Source organism: Impatiens glandulifera, chromosome 3 (genome assembly GCF_907164915.1).
Source record: "Impatiens glandulifera chromosome 3, dImpGla2.1, whole genome shotgun sequence".
Taxonomy (NCBI): Eukaryota; Viridiplantae; Streptophyta; class Magnoliopsida; order Ericales; family Balsaminaceae; genus Impatiens; species Impatiens glandulifera.
The window spans coordinates 28068036-28087018 of record NC_061864.1 but is presented as its reverse complement, the minus strand read 5'-3'; the positions used below and the strand labels follow the sequence as shown (position 1 = coordinate 28087018).

Genomic DNA, 18983 nt, shown 5'->3' with positions numbered 1-18983 from the left:
ACAAAATGCCTAAAAAACACTTTTTTTATCTAATCATTTTAATAAATGATTGCGATATCCTAATTCTAATTAAAACAAACAAACAAAGTATTTTCTATTATCAGCTATATTTTCCAATTAATTTTATAACATAATTGTAAATTTTATTTGCAAGCTGCATTTTGCATCATTTTTTAACTACTTATATATTTTCAAAATTTTACAATATCTTTTTATTGTTGTAAAAACACATTTTTTAAATTAAACTATGGATAAGAAACAAGATAAAAAAATAAATAAAAAATCCCACAAAAATTAATTATCAATCATTGAGAATATAAAAATTGTCGATTACCAAATAATACTGAAAGTCGGAACCATAAAAACATTCACAAAGAAACGCTAATAAGGAAGATTGAGGTATTCATACCCCCAAAGTAAAAAAGGCCTATTGAATGTTATTATTGTAAGATTTCCATTTTGCTTTAGGGAAAGTTAATTGAAACATTACTTAGGGACTATTGAATGTGTGATGAATATTATTGTACACCATTAGTAACTTTACTCAAATTATGATAAGCAAATACACAAAACTCCACACATGAGCAATTATCAAAAGATTTGTCTCTCATTTGAAAAAAATAAAAATAAATAAAAACCTTGTAAAGACAAGTTAAACTGCATCCTATTAAATTAATGTCATAGCCAATATCATCCTAACAAGGACAACAAAATTATTTAATTTTGATGTATAAAAAAACAAAATGAAACATTACATAAGCATAACTTCTTTTATTAATAACTAATTTTAAAAAAATCTCATACTTTTATTTTATTAAATACAATAATACATACTTATATATAAGGATGAAAATTTTAAACTGCCCCGTCGTAACCGAACCGAATTTCTCCGTTTAAACCCAGTTTGACCGATAGTTGACTCCCCGCCCTGAACCATCCCGATTTCACCTCGATTATGTCCCGAACACTAAAAACACAATTAAATATATAAAATCATAAAGTATTTATTTATTAATTATATTTTATAAGAGTTTTAAGTTTATTTCTTTATAATAATATAAATTTTTAATATATTACAATATATTAAAAAAATCTGATTATATAAAAAAATTATTTATTTTTGAGAATATATGATATAAACGGTGTCCCGCGGGGATTCTCCAAAACCGAATAGGACGGGAATGGTAGTAAAATAATCCCTGAAGTAAAAACGTGATAAGGATGATAAATGCATTCTCAGCCCCAAAATGTTCCATTGTCATCCCTACTTTATATATATATATATATATATATATATATATATATATATATATATATATATATATATAATATTAAAGACTCTAAAATTAAAAGAGCTTGAGTTTCTTAATTTTCATATTTCAACTATTAAGTGCATTTAAAATTTTACATATTCTAACTCTTTAGTTTTTCTTATTTTTGTATAAATTCATATAATCCAGTAATTGTAATAACACACTAAAATACATTATTAATCTACATCAAGTTCTTGCTTACTTATCTTCTCTCTCTTGGTATCAGAGTCATTATTCAGTTTTAACAAATCTTTGTATTCATGGTCTCTTCTTCATCTTCTTCCACTTCAACCACTCATCTCTTCCACAATCTCACATCCATTAAATTCAATCACAAAAACTTTCTTCTTTATAAATCTCAAATCTTACCTACCCAAAAAGGTTTTGGCCTCTATCCATATGTTACTATAACTAATTCTGCTTCTGAAGCCTTTATCCAAGCTGATACTGCTGACGGATCTAATGTCCTCACTCGAAATCCTCCTATTACCATCTAAGAGGAACAAGATCAGAGGATCCTTTCATGGATTCTCTCCACCCTTTCAGAATCCATCCTAGCCTAAGTGGTTGGTGAATCCTGCATCACATCTAAAGCCATTTGGTCTGCTTTAGAACTCACATTCGCCTCTCAATCTCAAGCTTGTCTAATATAGCATCGTTTTCATCTATAGATGGTAAAGAAGGGCTCACTCCCGATGGCCAAATATTTGTAGAAAATAAAATCAATCATCGATGATCTCATTGGTGTTGGGCAAAACATGTCTCAACAAGATTTCATCATTTATGTTTTGGGTGGACTCGGTCCTGAATACGAATATCTCACTATAGCGGTAACTACTCGCACCGACCCTATCGCCATTGAAGACCTCCAAGGAATGTTTCTTACACATGAGATTCACCTTGAATCACTCCATTCTAACTCTCCAACCGCTAATCATTCTTTTAGATCGAGAGGGATTTCGAAACCATCCAACTTCCAACGATTGCGACGTTCGGTCTCCTCTTTGAGTGATTATAGTGCAGAAAATGAAATTGGCAATAGATTGAGCCCCCATAATTCTAATGGATATCAAATAAATGGGTCTTCAAGTTCATCTAAATTTTTACACTCCGACCGGGCTTCTACTATCGCGTTAGGGTGTCTTTTTACTACCAGGCCTTCTATTTTGGGTCGTGGGTCTCGTGGGCCCAATAGAAAAAAATACAATGTTAATTGTGGGATCGTTTTGGTCATGCGGCTAATGTTTGTCGATCGGGTCTGTTTTGTAAAATTTGCAACTTTACAGGTCATTTGATTGAAACTTGCTGACGTCGTCAAAACCAAAATTCAACGACACACTCTACTATGATGGATACACCTTCTTCTGTTTATGACTCGGTCTGATATCCCAACTCTAGTGCTACAGACCATCTCACGACGAATCTTGATAAACTTAGCATCTCAACTCCTTATAATGCTACATAAACTATTAAAATGGGCGACGATAACCCTTTCCTATTTCTAATATTGGGCAATCATTCATTTCATGTTCCAATAAAACCTTCATCTCCGTAATATATTATATGTCCCATTAATAACCAAAAATCTTCCAAGTGTTTCCAAATTTTCTACCGATAATAATATATTTTTTGAATTTCATCCAAATTATTGTATTGTCAAGGATCATGTCACAAAGAGGAAACTCCTTCGCGGCACACTTAAAAATGGGCTATATCGCCTAAACTCAATCGTCAACCCTCCGCCCACTCATCAAGCTCTTATTAGAACTCGTTCATCTACCAACTCTTAGCATCATCGTCTTGGACAATCTTCATCATCAACATCAACCTTTATCATGTCTTCTTTTCATTTACCTATTATTGGCAACAAAAAATTAAGTTTTTTTGAATCTTGTCAATATGGAAAAACATACAAAATTTATTTTCCTGTTTCTCAATCTCGTTGTAAGTTCCATTAGAATTAATACATTATGACGTTTGTGTCCTACTCCTCTTTTCTCTACTAACAGTTTTCAATATTTTATCCATTTTATCGATGACTACATCCGCTTTACTTGGTTATATCCTATCTATAGAAAATCTTATGTCTTGCCAACTTTTATAAAATTTAAGACACTTGTTGAAAATAAATTTAACACATCAATCAAAGTTCTACAATCTGATTAGGGAGGCAAATATAAGAGTCTGAAATCTTATCTTGAAACCCATGGCATCTAACACCGTCTATCATGACCTCATACAAGTATACAAATTGGTGTTGTTGAACGCAAGATTCGCCACCTTACAGAAATGAGTCTCACTCTTCTTTCTCATGCTTTTATGCCCCTATCTTATTGGGATGATGCATTTTTGACAAGTACGTATCTCATTAATTGTTTTCTTTAAAATGGTAAGCCTCGTCAATCTCCCTTTGAAATTATTCTTAATCATCCTCCTGACTATCTATTCCTCAAAACTTTTGGATGCTTTTGTTTTCCGCTCACTCGATCATATAACTCTCACAAAATTGATCTTCGAACTCTAAATTATATTTTTCTTGTTTATAGTCCAAATCACAAAGGATATCGTTGTATACAACTTCCTTCCGACAAAATATATATCTCTCGTCACGTCACTTTTGATGAACAAACATTTTCATTTAAAAATACATTATCAGAATCTATCAATCTTTCTACACCATCGATCTCTCAAATACCTCATTTTCCTTTTCTGCCACGTTTATCACCTCCAATCTCCCCAATTTTAACATCATAAATTCTCAATCTACCATCTTTTCCAACATCCAAACACTCATCATCATCATCATCATCAAACTCCAACCATCCATCTTCACCAACCAACTCGCTAACATCAAACTCATATAAACCATCATCAACAACCAACTTATCTTCAATCAATCCCCCTACTCCCATACGTGGACTTTTCACCGTTATACATGCTCTTGAATGTTTCTCCCATCATATGATCACACGTGCCAAAACTTGTAGACTTCACAACACCAACATTGCCACCATCTTCACCTCTCCACCCACATATTTCTCCACTGCTAATAAAGATACTCAATGGCATTCCACCATGGAAAATGAGTTTATTGCTATAATTCAAAATAAGATGTGGTCTCTTATTCCTCGATCCTCGCATAATATCGTGAGTTACAAATGGGTTTTCAAAATTAAACAAAGAGTTGATGGTTCCATTGAACGTCACAAGGCTCGTTTAGTTACAAAGGGATTTCATCAACAAGAAGACATTGACTATCTTGAAACATTCAGCCTAGTTGTGAAACATACTACCATCCGAACCATCCTCCCACTTGTCGCCACTCGTCAATGGCTTATTCATGAACTAGATGTTAACAATGTCTTTCTACATGGAAATCTACACAAATAAGTTTGTATATCTCAACCGTCTAGGTTCATTCATCCTAATTATCCTAATCATGTGTGCAAACTTCACAAAACAATCTATGGACTCAAACAAGCTCCCCTTGAACGATATACTACCTTGAAATCTGCTCTTCTTTCCATTGGTTTTCAATAATCCAAAAATGATTCTTCTTTATTCATGTACCACTCTCCATAAATTACACCGTTATTTATTGTCTACGTGAATTATATTATATTCACTAGCAATTATTTCTCTCACATCTCCACAATCATCTCTCAACTTAACCATACTTTCCCTCTTAAAGATTTAGGTCCACTACACTATTTTCTCGTGATTGATACCTCAATTATTTTTCTCTTTCAATCAAAATATATCAATAACATTTTTATCCGAGCCAATATGAGTGACTCAAAACCTTTTAATACTCCAATCTCTTTTGGGTCATCTTTATCTCACCATGATGGCGACACTCTTCTTGAGGCATTTTTGTATCTCAACATTGTTGGTGCTATAATATTTGACACATACTCGACCTGAACTAGAATTTGATGTCAATTGTGCCTGCCAATACATGCAAGTCTCCTACCACCGCTCATTGGTCTGCAGTAAAAAGAATACTCAACTACCTGCGTCATACTCCTAATTATGGACTTTTCATTCGTCCATCATCTTCTCTCGATCTATATGCATTTTCTGACTCCAACTGGGCTGGTTATCCGGACAATCATCGCTCCATAACTAGCTACTATATATTTCTTAGTGACAATCTTATCTCTTGAAATTCAAAGAAACAACAAGTCGTTGCTCGGTCTAGTTCCGAGTCTGAGTATCGAGCTCTAACTCATGCCACTGCTGAACTCATCTAGCTTCAATCCTTACTACGTGAACTTTGCATCTCCCACTCTATGGTGTGACAACATTGGTGCTGCATTTCTGTCGTTCAATCCATTTTTCATGCTCGTACGAAATATATAAAGATTGATTTTTATTTTGTTCGTGAAGGTGTTGCTCAAAAATCTTTTTTCATATGATACATACCTAATTATGATTATCGACATCTTCATTAAAGAACTTGCGTCAAACCGAGTCAAACCGATTTGCTTTATTATGTAACAAACTCACGGTGTGAGAAGGTATTAAAAACTCTACAATTAAATAGCAACACACTTGAGTCTTTTAATTTTCATATTCCAGCTATTAAATGTATTTAAAATCTTTACCTATTCTAACTTTTTAATTTTCCTTGTTTTTTTATAAATTCACTCTTGTAATTGTAATAACACTCAAATACAATCTTAATCTACATTAAGTTCTGATTTACTTATCTTCTCTCTTATATTAATAATTTAATATTTAGATGAAATGATATTTGAACAAATAAATTCTAATTAATAATTTTATAAATCCAAACACCTCCTTAATAAAAAAAAAAAAAAAATGACTTCAAATAAGATCAATAGTTGACCTGTCTTTCCATGGCAGGACAGGGACGGTATTAACATTTTACTGATTTGCCCTTCATCTTTCATTTCTTTAAAAATAATTTTCTTCTTCTCGGAAGTAGCGAGGAAGGGGGTTCGGTATAACGTCTTATTCAAACAGCGTGGCATAATGGACCCACAAAGTCTTCTTTAATTAAAATAATAAATAAATTAATTATCGAGAGAAGGAAAGAAACGAACCTGCATTCTAGAGAGAGAGACCCTTTATATCTTCATTCGCCGTCCCCAAAACAGAGCTCCTGCTCCTCCGCCGTATATTCGCCGTTGATGGTGGTTTCTGGCGACTGGGGCACGACGTCCAATGGACGACGCCGAGCCAGATTGCGATCCTCCTCCTCCACCTCATCCTCTAGATGGAACTCTTTCAGGTACTCAACTTGTCGAAGCACCGATACTTTTCTTTCTGTATTTCCACAAAGCACTTCTGTTCGAGTTATCCGAGCTCCGTCGCACTATTTCGGAGGCGTTGGATAGAATATCTTCTGGAAGCAGTGGCGGCGAACTTATTGCTGAAATTCGCCGGCGGTTTGAGTTTTTGAATGTTGCTTATAAATACCACTGCGCTGCAGAAGATGAGGTAAGTTCTTATTCCGTCTACGTCGACTTGTTTCGTTGTTTAGATGATTCTCATGGATATTTAATTAAGAATAGCTGAGATGGATCGATTGTGGAAGTTGAAAGTGTTAATTAGAAAACTGCCTCTTGTTCGATTTCTCATTTCCAATCAATTATGCTATGTTTTAGATTGACATTGAGATTGAAAATTTGGCTGAATGAAATACCTATTGCTCTATTTGAAAAAAAAAAACTTATGTTTCTTCTGGATTTGGACGAGAAACCACCAATAAATGCGATCCTTTGTGGCGAATGAGAAATTTGACAAAAAAAATGGTATTTCTAGATGAAGTCTATTGATATAGTAGTTAGTATTCGACTTAGCATCAAGTCAAACAGAAAATTTCACATGCTTTACACAACTATCTAAATTTCTTGTTGATTGATATAAAGAATAACAATTCAACATGTTAAGAAAGAAGTGGCAATAGATAGTAAAATGTATTAAGTGATGGTTACTTATATGTATCCTTCTTTACTGGTGAGTTTCGAGTGTATGGGACTTGATCATTGTTCTTTGTTTGACAGGTTGTTTTTTCGGCACTAGATGCACAAGTAGAACATGTGGCATGTACATATATACTTGAGCATGAAAGCATAGATAACCTTTTTGAATCTATTGCTAATTGCTTGAGTGGTTTGATTGAGGATGCTGAAAACGTTCTCAATTCATTGGAAGAACTTCTATCATGTGTTCGAACAATAGAGACCGTTATTTCTCAGCATATGCTGAAAGAGGAAAAGCAGGTAGTTTATTTCTACTTTTGAGCATTTCAGTAACTGGTTTTCATGCTTAACTATATGATGCTTAGGCAAACCAAACTGTTGAGAATTTTTATTTGACTCCATCTATTAGCACACTCTACTTTAAACATTACAATGTTATCCTGGTCTATGTAGCCATTTTTTTTAAAGGGTGGAACGTGGCAAGTAGGGGTACAAATAAACTTGTCCATGTAGCCATTTTTGGTAGGAAATTTATTGAGAATTTTTAAAATATATGGGCAAATATGAGCACCCATTTTTATCTCCTAATTTAGGTAGAATATTTTTATATTAAAATACTTCTACAAATATTTTAATTACATTAATTAGATTCATTAGAAGTATTAAAAAGGATTTTTTTTTTTTTGTATTTTGATGTGCTAAATGTTGAATTTCCCCCAAAATGATATTTAATAAATATATTATTTCAAATTATAATTTATCTAAAAAAAATAAATCTATATATATATATATATATATATATATAAGAAAGAAAGAGCAAGCACAAGCAGATCTTTAATTAAATACAGTTAAAAAAGAATAAATTTTGAAAAATACTATTTTCATCATACTTCATTTGAAAGTTATTAATGCTAAATAATTATCTAATGTTTAAGCTTATTTTTTAAATATTTAAAACTACCTATACCCTAAACCCTGTACTTAAAAACTACTCAAGACACTTAACACTTAAGAGGTGGATATTAACCCTAAGTTCCTAGGTTCGAGCCCGTCAGGCGGCAATTTCTGCGCCTGGTTAATGGTTAAGTGTGTGCGGACTACATACTTAATTCGTTGCCACATTTATTTCTAAAAAAAAAAGATAAATGTTTACTAATTTGAACCGTTGGTGACTGATTTAAGGTCAAATATGAGAACTTGTTCCAAGTTTATGGAAAATATTGGCATTTTTTTTCTTTTAATTGTCTTTCTGAATATCATAATACGTTTTATTCAATGGTGTAATTTTGAGTTATTGGGATCCTCATATATGGGATGCAATTTTGGAGAATAAACTCGTGTTGGTTTTGTTTGAAGACCTACAGTAGATGAAGTTTTGATATCATGCTGAGCTATACTCTAGAAAGGTCACGTGGTCAGTTAAATAGAAATAATAGATACTTAGTAGATAATTATTATTAGTGGTTAGGATAATTATGTGGTACTGGAAATACTTAGTGGATAATTATTATTAGATACTTAGCTGTTCATTCTTTCATTGCCACCTATCCTAACATGTGGTGCAGTAAATGTCGGGTGAATATGCACCTTCCTCCATTCTCCTTTAGTGATGTATTTGCTAAAAGTTATCAACTATCTGTTATCTTGTAACATCCTCTTTAAGGATGGGAAACCATTATTCAAATTATCAATTCACAATGTTCTGAAATCTAAGTTAATGATTCTGATGTATGATAGGATCTAAAACATTTTATTCTTTAGTAATAGTACCGGAGTGAATAAATAGAGTAGCTTAGGAGCTTGTTCTATGCAGGAATAATTTTTTAAATAATTCAATGTTTTGAAAAAAATTATTGTTTGATGAAAAAATGGATTATTTAATCTTTTTAAATGGTATAAAAGATAAATGAAGAGTATTTTGGTATTTTAGTATTTTAGTATATGCTTTGTTTCATGATGGGATACAAAGGTTATTTGGATTAAATCAGTAGACACCACCTTTGCCTAGTATGGCAGGAAGCAGGGCAAAGTGAAAGTACTAATCTTTCTCTTTCTTGCTTATTATTTAATTTTGAGAAATACACTGTGATGAATATCTTTGTTTTGGAACTAATTTTAGAAATATATTTGTTCTTTCAGGTTTTCCCTTTGCTAATCCAGAGCTGCTCTTGCAAACAACAGACTTCTCTTGTTTGGCAGTTCTTATGCAGTGTTCCCATGATGGACTTGGAGGCCCTTTTAGCATGGCTGACTTCTTTTGTTTCACCAGAGGAGCAAACTGTCATTATGCATTGTATCAAAGAAGCTGTACCTAAGGAAGAAGAACTATTGCAAGAGGTGGGTATAGTTCTGTTCATTTGTATTCTTTTCTTACTGTATAAATCTACTGACTTGAACTCAATTTTAAGGTGTTAGTTTCCTGGCTTAAGAAGAAGCACCAGCCTTTGTGTTCTTCCTTACGCAGTGAGACTGTTAAGGAAGCAAAATGTCCTAATTGTACTATAAAGTCAAATGATATGCTCAAAGCTTGCTCATCTAGTTGGAATGCGGAATCCTCCCAAGCAACTATTAGACATGGTCCTATTGATGGTCTTCATATCTGGCATTCTGCCATCTCAAAAGATATGAAAGAAAATTTGGACAAGCTATATGAAATGAAAAGTTCAAATGATTTTTCGCTATTATGCTCTGTAACTGTGGAGCTAAGATTTTACTTGGACATCACTGTCTACTATAGGTAATTTCAGATATATGAGTAAATTTATTTTAACTGGTTGTCTTAATTTTCTCAAGGATTGCTTCTAATTTGCAGTAATGCATTGCAAAAAGTCTTCCAACCTGCAATAGATGAGTTTTGCACCAGCTGCTCACTTATTTCTAGTGAACGGTTCAAAATGGGTGTAGAATTTGAAGGTCTACAGAGGCTGCTGCATCTTAAGAATAATGATAAGATGGCTTTGTCAACCTTTGTGGAGAAGCTTTGTGTGGAGCTTGAGATGGTTCTGATAGACTTAAGCAAGAACATGGCATACATAGAAAATGAGGTATCTTTGTTTTTTCCTTATTGACTGCAATCCAGTCAAATCACAGTCATAAGGAATATAAACAAGAAAAAGAGATGGATATGAAATGTTTTTATCAGATTGACTGTTAATTATACTTCCAGTTTTTTACTCTGAGCTGCACAAAATTTCATACCAGTAAATAGATCCTTTTTGGAAACTAGTATTTCCGCCACGTCTCAACCACGATCTCAGTGAAAAATCGCCAAACTGAAAATTCAAAGTGTTTTTATTTTTTCCGCTTGGCATAAGTGTTTTTTTTTTTTTATCAGTTATGATCAGATTTTGTTTTTGATCACGATCCAAATTATAGTAGTATTTTTGTTTCTTCATTTGATATACAAATTGTTTTCTAGATTATGATCCAAATTAAAGTTTAATTTGGTATAGAGATTTTTTTCTCGATGATTATCAAATTAATTTTTGGATCATGACATGTAGATTTTTTCTACCACCGTAAACACGAAAATTTCGATACCAAAACAACCCTATGTTAGGCCTTGTTTGATCTTGGGTTATTTGAATACCAAAGTGTTTATTTCCAAATAATCTTGTTTAACGTATGTTATTGGAAATCAGGTTATTTGGATATAAACATATAGTGAAAAAATATGTATATATATATTTTAAATAGAGAGAATTTTGGTATTTTTATTGATGATTTGAATTATGTGATCGATGATTAGATTGTTACGTAGATAGTGGGTTATTTGAAGTTAATCTCAGATCACATCAAACAAGGCCTTATATTACTCTGGCTTTACTTTATGCCAGGTTTTCCCCATCATCAATCAAAACTGCAATACTGAGCTGCAGCAATGGCTATTATACAGGAGTCTTCTTGCTTTACCACTTGGACTATTAAAGAGCATGATTACATGGTTTTCTGCACATTTACCAGAGGTTGAAGCCAACGCCATTCTGAATAGCATAAATCAAGGAACTATTTTATCGGACAATAAACCTTTTCAATCTCTATTATCTGATTGGATACGCATTGGTTACTCAGGAAAAATCTCGGTCGACAAATTCAGAACAGACTTGGAGAAACTGTTCCTGAGTGGGAATTCTTTTCTAAAAGACAAAATTAAGGAAGATTATGCATTCTCCTCACCTTCAAAGACAGAAACCTCCATTGTCATATCTAAGGGACTGTGTGATTCTTCTTCTTCCAATTGTTGTGCCAAAATAAAGGACGGCATAACATATTCCAGTGACATTTATTTTCATGTACACTTCCCCCGAAAATCAAATCATTTATCTCCTTTTCAAAACTCTCTAGGTGCTCCTACTTCCAAATGCAATGTGGAGTCTAGACCTGTGGATCATATTATATTCTTCCACAAAGCTCTCAAGAAAGATTTGGAATTCCTGATATCAGTTTCCTCAAAGTTGGCTCTTAACAGTGAGCTCCTTGTGGATTTCCAGTCACGTTTTCAACTTATTCGGTCTCTATACCAAGTTCATTGTGATTCAGAGGATGAAATTGCATTTCCAGCCCTGGAAGCAAAGGGAGAAGCTCCAAATATTAGTGGTTCATACACCATGGATCACAAACTGGAATTCGAACACTTCAATAAAATCTCTCTCGTTATTGATCAGCTTTCAAGAATGCAAATTTCAGTTCATGGTATTGATTCACTGGATGAGAGAATGATAAAATACCGTGGCTTATGCATGATTCTGAATGATATGTCAATATCTATGCATAAACTGCTGACTGATCACATATATCGGGAAGAACTTGAAATTTGGTCGTTATTTAGAGAGTGCTTTCCAATTGGAGAGCAAGAAAAAATTGTCGGTAATATGCTTGGACGAATAAACGCTGAGAAGTTACAAGAAATGATACTGTGGTTAATGGCATCTCTGACGGAAGAAGAGCAACATGCCATTATGTCATTATGGCGCAAAGCCACTAAGAATACAATGTTTGATGAATGGTTAGGTGAGTGGTGGGGAGTTAAGAAGATAAATGATACAGACAAAACTGACGAAGATTCCATTGCAGACCCTCTTAAAGTTGAACAAGAGTTGAATATCTTTTCTTCTTCTTCGGCTGCACATCTTTCAATAGAGGATTTTAGTGACCAGGGATATATTTCACAAAAGGAGTCTTCTTTCGGTGATGATGCCTTAAGCGTTGGTGAAGGAAATAATTGTGATGAGACAAACAAATCCTTAAATAAAGACTGCATTGACTTTGCGGGTGATATTGACAAGAAGATATACAAAGAGAAAGTGAAGCTCACAAGTCAAGATGTTAAATTTGTACCAGAACAGAGTAAGGAGATCAGCCCCCAAGAACAACCTTCTATAAAAAGTCAAGGAGAACTAGAGGCTGCAATTAGACAAATATCCCGTAACTCTGCGCTGGATCCCAAGAAGAAATCATACATTATCCAGAATCTGCTAATGAGGTGGATGAAAATATCTCTCAGTTTGTTTGATCTTTTTTTTTCATAAAAAAATGTTTTTTTTGGATAAAATGACTAAAATATTCTTAGGTTTGATGTGGGATTATTCCCAAATAGCCTAAAATAATATATTGATCAATCATTTCCCCCCAAAAAAATATATTGATCAATTACATCATTCAAATTATAAATCAAAATAATACCCCATATTGCTATGCTTTTTTCTTACTAATATAACCCCAAATAACCTATTTTTTCATATGAATAACATGATCATTTTAAACTAGCTACCTGATTATTCAAATAACACCAGATCAAACAAGATCTTAGTATTTAATATTATAAAATGCTATAAAAAATAAAGCCAGGGTAATTAGTATTTTTGTTAATGATTTGATGGAAGAAATGATTGATGACGTGACAGTGGTTTATTTGGATTACATCACATCAAATAAGCTCCTTCTTATAACCTTTTTATTTTCTAATGATAAATTAAAAGGTACTTGGAAAATTTTGTGTTGTATCAATTATTCATAAACATTGACATTTATAGACCTTAAATTTAGGTGACATTGTAATGCATAAAGTCAGATTTCTATTCATTAAAAAAAGGGTTTCATTGGATCTAACTGATGTTTCAATGGTATTTCAGTCGCTGGGTTGCAACTCAGAAGAAATCCCTTTCAAATATTATCGCCTCAAGTAACACTGAAGAAGAAGTCCCTGGTCAATATCCATCTTATCGAGATCCTGAAAATTTGGTATTTGGCTGTGAACATTACAAGAGAAACTGCAAGCTTCTGGCTTCTTGTTGCAACCGACTCTATGCATGCAGGCGCTGTCATGATGATGAGGCTGACCATACAATGGATATGTAGTATTTTTTTCCACTTTTAATCTTTTACTTTTTTAATATGCAGTACACATTTACTACCCTTTCATCTATTAATTGTATAAATATATGCATGCAGGAAAACTACATTGTTGATGATGTGTATGAAATGTTTAATAATTCAGCCTGTCGGTCCAACCTGCTCAACTTTTTCCTGCAACAATTTTTCCATGGCGAGATACTTCTGCAGGATTTGCAAATTGTTCGATGATCTGAGGTAAATTAACTTATTGTTTTGGTTCTCCTCCTGTTATGCTCAAGAAAATCCATTTGGTAAACTGAAATTTCAATATTTGTTTTTTTGTCTTCTGAATAAGTTCACATTGAAGAAGTTAAATTTTAAGATAAAACTGAAAATTAAGTGTAAAAATTAAGTATTGAATAAACTAAATGAAAATGTCTGAATTTTAAGTGCTTGAGTTTGCTTTGATAAAATGTGGAACTAATAAGGAAAAGTACTTTAAATACTATTTTGCTACTACGTAATTTGATTAGTTTACAAGGGTTAAGTTGTTTTTTATTCTCTTACTATACTATAGATTTAAGTCATTCCCAACTTATCCAATTAAGTCAATTGGTAGCTTAATTTAAATAAGAGGAGTAGTAAGGGTAGAATTTGGGAGAGGGAATGATTTAACATCACCTCATTGGATGGAAAATTAAAGTGTGAGGAAAGAGAGAAGAGTGATAAATTATTTTGTTTTTTCAGTTCCCTCCTCCAAATTTCTTCCCTTAATCATTTCTCTTTAAATAATTAAGTTATTTTAGATAACAATTATTAAATAAACTTAATTCTTATGTGATAAGTTGTGTTATAAAACAGTAAGTAGTTCATTGTCAATTGACAGTTCTTAAAAAACTAGATTAAACGGAAAGCTGATCTTATTTCACAAATTTTCCTCTTAATAAAAGGACATGTCAAACATATAAATATGTAACTAAATTTAGATAACACAGCGGATAGAATGGAGAGATGAAATAATCTTGGAGACGGTATTTATGCAGCAGAAGTATTTGAGAGTTTTCTTAAGTTTTTATTTCTCACGTACAAGATCTGTTCTTCTTAGGCTTGTTTCCTTTAAGAATTTTGATACATTTTGTTGGTCTTCTTTACGAACGGTGAACTATTATTGTATTTTATCACATGCAATATATATCGTTTTTTTATCAAAAAAGTAAAAATATATTTATACTTTGTTTGATAGCAAAGCTTCTATCTAAGTATGGGCTGCTTTCCATTGTTTCAGGGACATTTATCATTGCCCATTCTGTAACTTATGTCGAGTTGGAAAAGGATTAGGTAAAGATTTTTTTCACTGTATGAACTGCAATGCTTGCATGTGGAGGTCTCTTTCAGAAGTCCATATATGTAGAGAAAAGTGCTTTGAAGACAACTGCCCTATATGTCATGAGTATCTTTTCACGTCAACTGCTACTGTAAAGGCACTCAGATGCGGCCATCTTATGCATTCCGAATGTTTCAAGGTAGTTATGCAGTTCTATTTCATATATCGTTTTATCCAAAGATGCATGTGACTAATGTTTTTTCTTTTTTCCTTTATTTTAGAACTACACGTGTAACCACTATACTTGCCCAATATGTAGCAAGTCTCTTGGAGATATGCAGGTGAGTTACACATTTCCATACTCACATTGATGATCGTTTTGAAAAGAAAATTGAAAGTGATTTTATTTATTTTGTTTGGTACGATAAGCAATGTTGATAAAGTTGACAAAAACCCATACCAAAACTCGCTAATCCATTTAACCCATAATAATTTTAGTGAGAAAAATAATACAAATTATCACAATGTGTGTTTCAGGTGTATTTTGGTATGATAGATGCACTATTGGCTGAAGCAAAGATTCCAGATGAATACAGTGAACAGACTCAGGTTATTAATTATTTAGTCCAATCTATTTTATTCAAGGATAAGGGATTTTTTATTAATATTATGGGAAAGAAAATGCAGGCAATATTATGCAATGATTGTGAAAAAAAGGGAACAACTCAATTCCAATGGTTCTATCACAAATGCCCTTACTGTGGCTCATACAACACAAGGCTTCTGTGAACAAACATATTATAAAGATTAAAGCCTCTTCACTGTGAGTATTAAAAAAAGATTTCTACTATGTCTATTTAATTCATCTTTGTTGTTGTAACTAGAATAGGTCTATTAGTTTCATTCCACCATTAATAATAGCAATTGTAACTTAAAATATCATCAGTCCTGTGTATATTGTCTTGTCCCATCCATTTCTGTATGAGTTTGATAGAAAATATTATGTCTTCTTGGAAGAAAATTTTGGCATTCAAATGTTGTAATGATATTTATTGAATGTGATTCTTCTTGTTGATACATCATTATATGAGTTGAGTGTACCCATCTTTTATTTTATTTTTTCAGACCAAAATAACTGTATTATAGTTTGTTTGATCTTGGTTTTTGGGATTTTGTCTAAAAATAATTGTTAAATAAAAAAAAGTAGGTTGCTTTAGTTTTTAATTGGTTTAATTATTAAAATGCCTTTTAAGTATTTAAATTTTAATAAAAATAAAAGGTATTTCAACTTATGATAAAATGATAATTTTTTTAATAGTGAAATATTATATTTAGTTTTTTATATAAAATTTATTTATCTGTTTAATTTTTATTTATTCTATATATTTTTATTAATATTTTTTACCTATCATAAATTTATAATAATAAATAATATTGATAAAAAAAGTTAAAATAACAAAATATAATAATTACATTTCTTAAAAAATATTTAAAAAATAAAAATTATATTTCTTATTAAAAGTATTTATAAATTATTGATTTATAATTAATTTTATCATAAATATTTGTAACGGGGTAAAGATTGAAAATGATTAGGGTTTAATTTGTGAACGGAGTTTGGGGTTTAGGGTTTAGGGTTTAGGGTTTAGGGTTTGCGATCGAAGTGTTGATTAAAATATTATAATTCTCGTCACGTTTTTTCTTTAATTCTCATCACGCTTTTTCATTCATTATTGATTATTCGTTATTATTCGTCGATTCTCCTCTCGTTCCTTTTCTCTTAGGCATCTCACTTGGAATTTTTTTTTCTCTGTTATTGAAAGCTGCAAAATACAATACTCATTGATAAATACTCATTGATAGTAAAAAAATTCTTTCATTTTTAAGCTAATATTGTAATTTACAAGTACTAATTTATTTGAAATTCAAAGTGAATCAATAAGGGTTGAGTTTAGATAGTTAAACTAATTATTGAATTCAATCATTATTTAATTGATGGCTTAACCTACTCTTTATGTTATTTAAGGACCTTTAAAAAAAACATCCAAACTATTTTATATATCTTCAAAATTTAAGTACCCTAATTTACACATTTACCCAAAATTCATAACTCGATAATTTCTCCATACAAAATTCAACCAGGTTCATAGAAAGAGAGAAATGGTATCCGTCTCTTCAAATCAGCAATTCCATCGTCTTCTCTCTTTGACAAAGCTCTTAACCTCCCATGTCAACAATGGCTTTCACGATCAAGCACTCTCTCTCTTCCGCCAACTTCACTCCACCCTCTCTCTAGACCCATACGTCTTCCCTCTCGCTCTCAAATCCTGCACCGCATCCAATTCCCCCATCCTCGGCTCTTCCATTCACACCCACATCATCAAATCATCTCTCCTCCACAACCCATTCGTCTCCTCCGCCCTAATCAACATGTACGGAAAATGCGTTTCCATTTCCTCCGCACACCACCTGTTCGATGAAATTCCTCTCAAAAACGTAGTCGTATGGAACTCCATGATCTCTCTCTACGCCCAATCTGGAGACATTCCCCGCGCATTAAACCTATTTGAAACTATGAACATCGCTCCAAACGAATCAAGTTTCAATTCCATCATATCTAACTTAGATAATGAATCTTCAGTTCAATTCTATAGAAGAATGCAATCTATCAAGTTAAAACCGAATTTAATCACTCTACTTGCGTTACTCAGATCAGCTATGTCAACCGCATCGTTACAAATGATTCAAGAAATCCATTCATTCTCAATTCGAAACAGAATCAGTTCAAATCCTCAACTCGATAGCGGATTAGTTGAAGCATACGGACGATGCGGGTCCATCATCAATTCACGAATCGTGTTCGAACATATGACTGAACGAGACGTGGTTGCATGGAGTAGTTTAATATCAGCTTACGCTTTAGACGGAGATTCAGAAACCGCATTGAAAACATTCTCAGAGATGGAAACAGCGAAAGTGAAGCCTGATGATATTACATTTCTTGGAGTTCTTAAAGCTTGTAGCCATGCAGGGAAAGCCGACGAAGCTAGGTTGTATTTCGGTCGTATGAAGAATGATTACGGTTTAGAACCTAACAGTGATCATTATTCGTGTCTGGTGGATGCGATCAGCAGGGCGGGGAGGATACGAGAGGCGTATGAGGTGGTTTTGAATATGCCGGTGAAGGCGACGGCTAAGGCGTGGGGAGCGATTCTTGGAGCTTGTCGGACTTATGGAGAGGAAGTAGAGATTGCTGAGATTGCTGGGAAAGCTTTGATGGAGATTGAACCTGATAATGCAGCAAATTTTGTGTTGTTGGGGAGAATTTATGCTTCTGCTGGGAGATATGAAGAAGCTGATAGAATTAGGAGAGAGATGATGGAGAAAGGGGTTAAAGCTGCACCTGGTGGTAGCTGGATTATGTAAGACATGGAAACTGGATATCATTTCCTCTCTTTCATGCATATTTCATAGGAATTTGATGTTACTCTATTTTGTATAATTTATTTATTTATTTATTATCAAGAATATTATATATAATACTTAACCAAAAAAAAGAAATTGTTCTATTAAAAAAATTGACTCCAATTCTAAACTACTTATATATATATATTTTATAAGTGTTATATTTTTTTTTTATATAAATATTCATTAAATCCATTAGATTTGTTGTTGTTGTTAGAATTTAATAAAATGGGAAATTTGATAGAATGAAATTAAAGATGATCTTATTTTACTTTTTGACCAACGTATAAAATTAATTGTGCTAGTGACACTTTTTGTTTTTTTTGGACGAAAATGTCCTTGTTGCGAGACGCAACTGAGTACATTGTGAAAAGTCCACAATTGCAAGACGCAACCCCAGTTGCGAGAGCCAACCGGCATTCGCGAGACGAATTTTTTTTTAAAAAAAAAAAAAAAATCCATCTCCCAAATGCCGGTTGCGTCTCGCAATTGTGGACTTTTCATAGGGCATTTGTGACTTTTCACATGACATTCGGTTGCGTCTCACAACGGAAACGATGTCATCTTTTGATTAGATTGAAAATTTAATAAAAAATA

General features: G+C 32.7%; 3 protein-coding genes across 3 annotated transcripts; all 3 read left to right on the top strand.

Annotated features, from left to right (window-relative positions):
* The first annotated feature begins 4274 nt into the window (after positions 1–4274).
* Positions 4275–4703, top strand: LOC124930108 (uncharacterized mitochondrial protein AtMg00820-like). The gene has a single exon (XM_047470470.1). The coding sequence runs from the start codon at positions 4275–4277 to the stop codon at positions 4701–4703; it is 429 nt and encodes a 142-aa protein (XP_047326426.1).
* Positions 4704–6377: 1674 nt separating this feature from the next.
* On the top strand, positions 6378–16003 carry LOC124928712 (zinc finger protein BRUTUS-like At1g18910). The gene is made up of 12 exons (XM_047468964.1): positions 6378–6779; positions 7346–7564; positions 9404–9601; positions 9673–10001; positions 10077–10308; positions 11101–12746; positions 13396–13617; positions 13715–13852; positions 14883–15120; positions 15203–15262; positions 15459–15530; positions 15609–16003. The coding sequence occupies exons 1-12, from the start codon at positions 6504–6506 to the stop codon at positions 15708–15710; spliced, it is 3732 nt and encodes a 1243-aa protein (XP_047324920.1). The 5' UTR covers positions 6378–6503; the 3' UTR covers positions 15711–16003.
* Positions 16004–17049: 1046 nt separating this feature from the next.
* Positions 17050–18410, top strand: LOC124931753 (putative pentatricopeptide repeat-containing protein At1g03510). The gene has a single exon (XM_047472303.1). It carries the CDS (start codon positions 17082–17084, stop codon positions 18345–18347), a length of 1266 nt encoding a protein of 421 aa, XP_047328259.1. The 5' UTR covers positions 17050–17081; the 3' UTR covers positions 18348–18410.
* Positions 18411–18983: the final 573 nt, after the last annotated feature.

What these genes read in the sequence shown, in the direction of transcription:
- LOC124930108 (XM_047470470.1), top strand. Translation starts at nt 4,275, where the DNA reads ATGATCACACGTGCCAAAACTTGTAGACTTCACAACACCAACATTGCC.
- LOC124928712 (XM_047468964.1), top strand. Translation starts at nt 6,504, where the DNA reads ATGGACGACGCCGAGCCAGATTGCGATCCTCCTCCTCCACCTCATCCT. An exon ending in AAATTGTTCGATGATCTGAG is followed by an intron (nt 13,853 to 14,882) that starts GTAAATTAACTT and finishes CCATTGTTTCAG; the next exon opens with GGACATTTATCATTGCCCAT. An exon ending in AATACAGTGAACAGACTCAG is followed by an intron (nt 15,531 to 15,608) that starts GTTATTAATTAT and finishes AAGAAAATGCAG; the next exon opens with GCAATATTATGCAATGATTG.
- LOC124931753 (XM_047472303.1), top strand. Translation starts at nt 17,082, where the DNA reads ATGGTATCCGTCTCTTCAAATCAGCAATTCCATCGTCTTCTCTCTTTG.